General features: G+C 31.4%; 1 protein-coding gene across 3 annotated transcripts in view; it reads right to left on the reverse strand.

Annotated features, from left to right (window-relative positions):
- Positions 1–154: 154 nt before the first annotated feature.
- The window catches only part of LOC108690103 (paired amphipathic helix protein Sin3b), a 17,793-nt gene continuing 16,819 nt past the window's right edge, over positions 155–1,128 (reverse strand). For all 3 annotated transcript variants that reach the window (XM_018197227.1, XM_018197228.1, XM_018197226.1), the window contains exons 16-18: positions 890–1,047; positions 653–788; positions 155–538 (exon numbers count right to left, since the gene is read on the reverse strand). In XM_018197227.1, coding sequence (XP_018052716.1) covers positions 284–538; positions 653–788; positions 890–1,047 — 549 coding nt within the window. In that variant the 3' untranslated portion in view covers positions 155–283. The remainder of the gene's footprint in view (positions 539–652; positions 789–889; positions 1,048–1,128) is intronic.

The raw sequence follows: 1,128 nt of genomic DNA on the forward strand, positions 1-1,128 counted from the left end.
ATTTTAAAATGTGAATAAAAAATAAATAAATTTAAATGAAATCATTCTTAAAATTTATTAAACTATATAATATTTACAACATATATATATATATATAATATATTCATTACTTTGTACAAAACCAAATTCGTATTTCAAGAATTTCTGCTTCGAGTCTTAATCATACCGGCTGAACGGGCAAAGAATAATTTTCGTCGAGAGAAAAAAAAAGACTAATTAATTATACCGAGTGTAGCGATATTGAGAAATTTTTAATGACGGTAAGAAATTGCATCGAATTGGATTAGACGCAAGTTTCTGTCAACAAATCAGATTGCAACAAACGTTCTACTCGAAAACGATTGTATTGCCGATAGGGAGAACGTGTCTGATCGTTGTCCGTTATCACTCGTGTCCTGTGAGGAATCAAGTTCTCGTATCGTCCCATCAACCAATCTTGACACAACCGATGTTGAATATCTGTGCCATTCTTGGATATCCATAATGAATGCCAATGATGAAATTTGGAATCCTTACGCTTCGTTACAGCTGGATGACACTGTCAAATCAAAATATTTCACAATTTTCTTTTTTTCTTTTTTAATCAGAATAGACTATACACAACGTTTGGTATATATAAAGGTATCAAATATTCAAATAATTATAAACATACCCGTCTAGCCCGGTTCATGGAGTTTTGTTTATAAAGAAATCTGTCCTTATGAACAATGAAGAGCATGGTATAACTGTTGGGATTAAATCTACATTGTGTTTCGTCGGAATTGATCATGTCTGGAGTGTCGCTTGATCTGCAATAGATTTACAATATTGTTACTTGATGATATGTACAAATAAAGTTAATTATAAATTTATATAGCGAATTACATACCGATGTATCGAATGTACTTACTCTGCAACTTTATCCGGATGATTAGCATTAAGCGAAAATGTTTTCCCTCTCATTAATCTTGCAGCATGCTTTCGATACGATTTAATATTACGACAGAGAAATGTGGGTTTACGTCCTGTTGAGGATCTACCTGAGGAACCCCAAGTATTTCCGTCAATCTATAACAATCATATATCATTATTTGTAAAAGTATTTTTACAGTTGCAAACAACTGTATATGTATATATATATATATATAT

Source organism: Atta colombica, unplaced genomic scaffold (genome assembly GCF_001594045.1).
Source record: "Atta colombica isolate Treedump-2 unplaced genomic scaffold, Acol1.0 scaffold294, whole genome shotgun sequence".
Classification (NCBI taxonomy): Eukaryota; Metazoa; Arthropoda; class Insecta; order Hymenoptera; family Formicidae; genus Atta; species Atta colombica.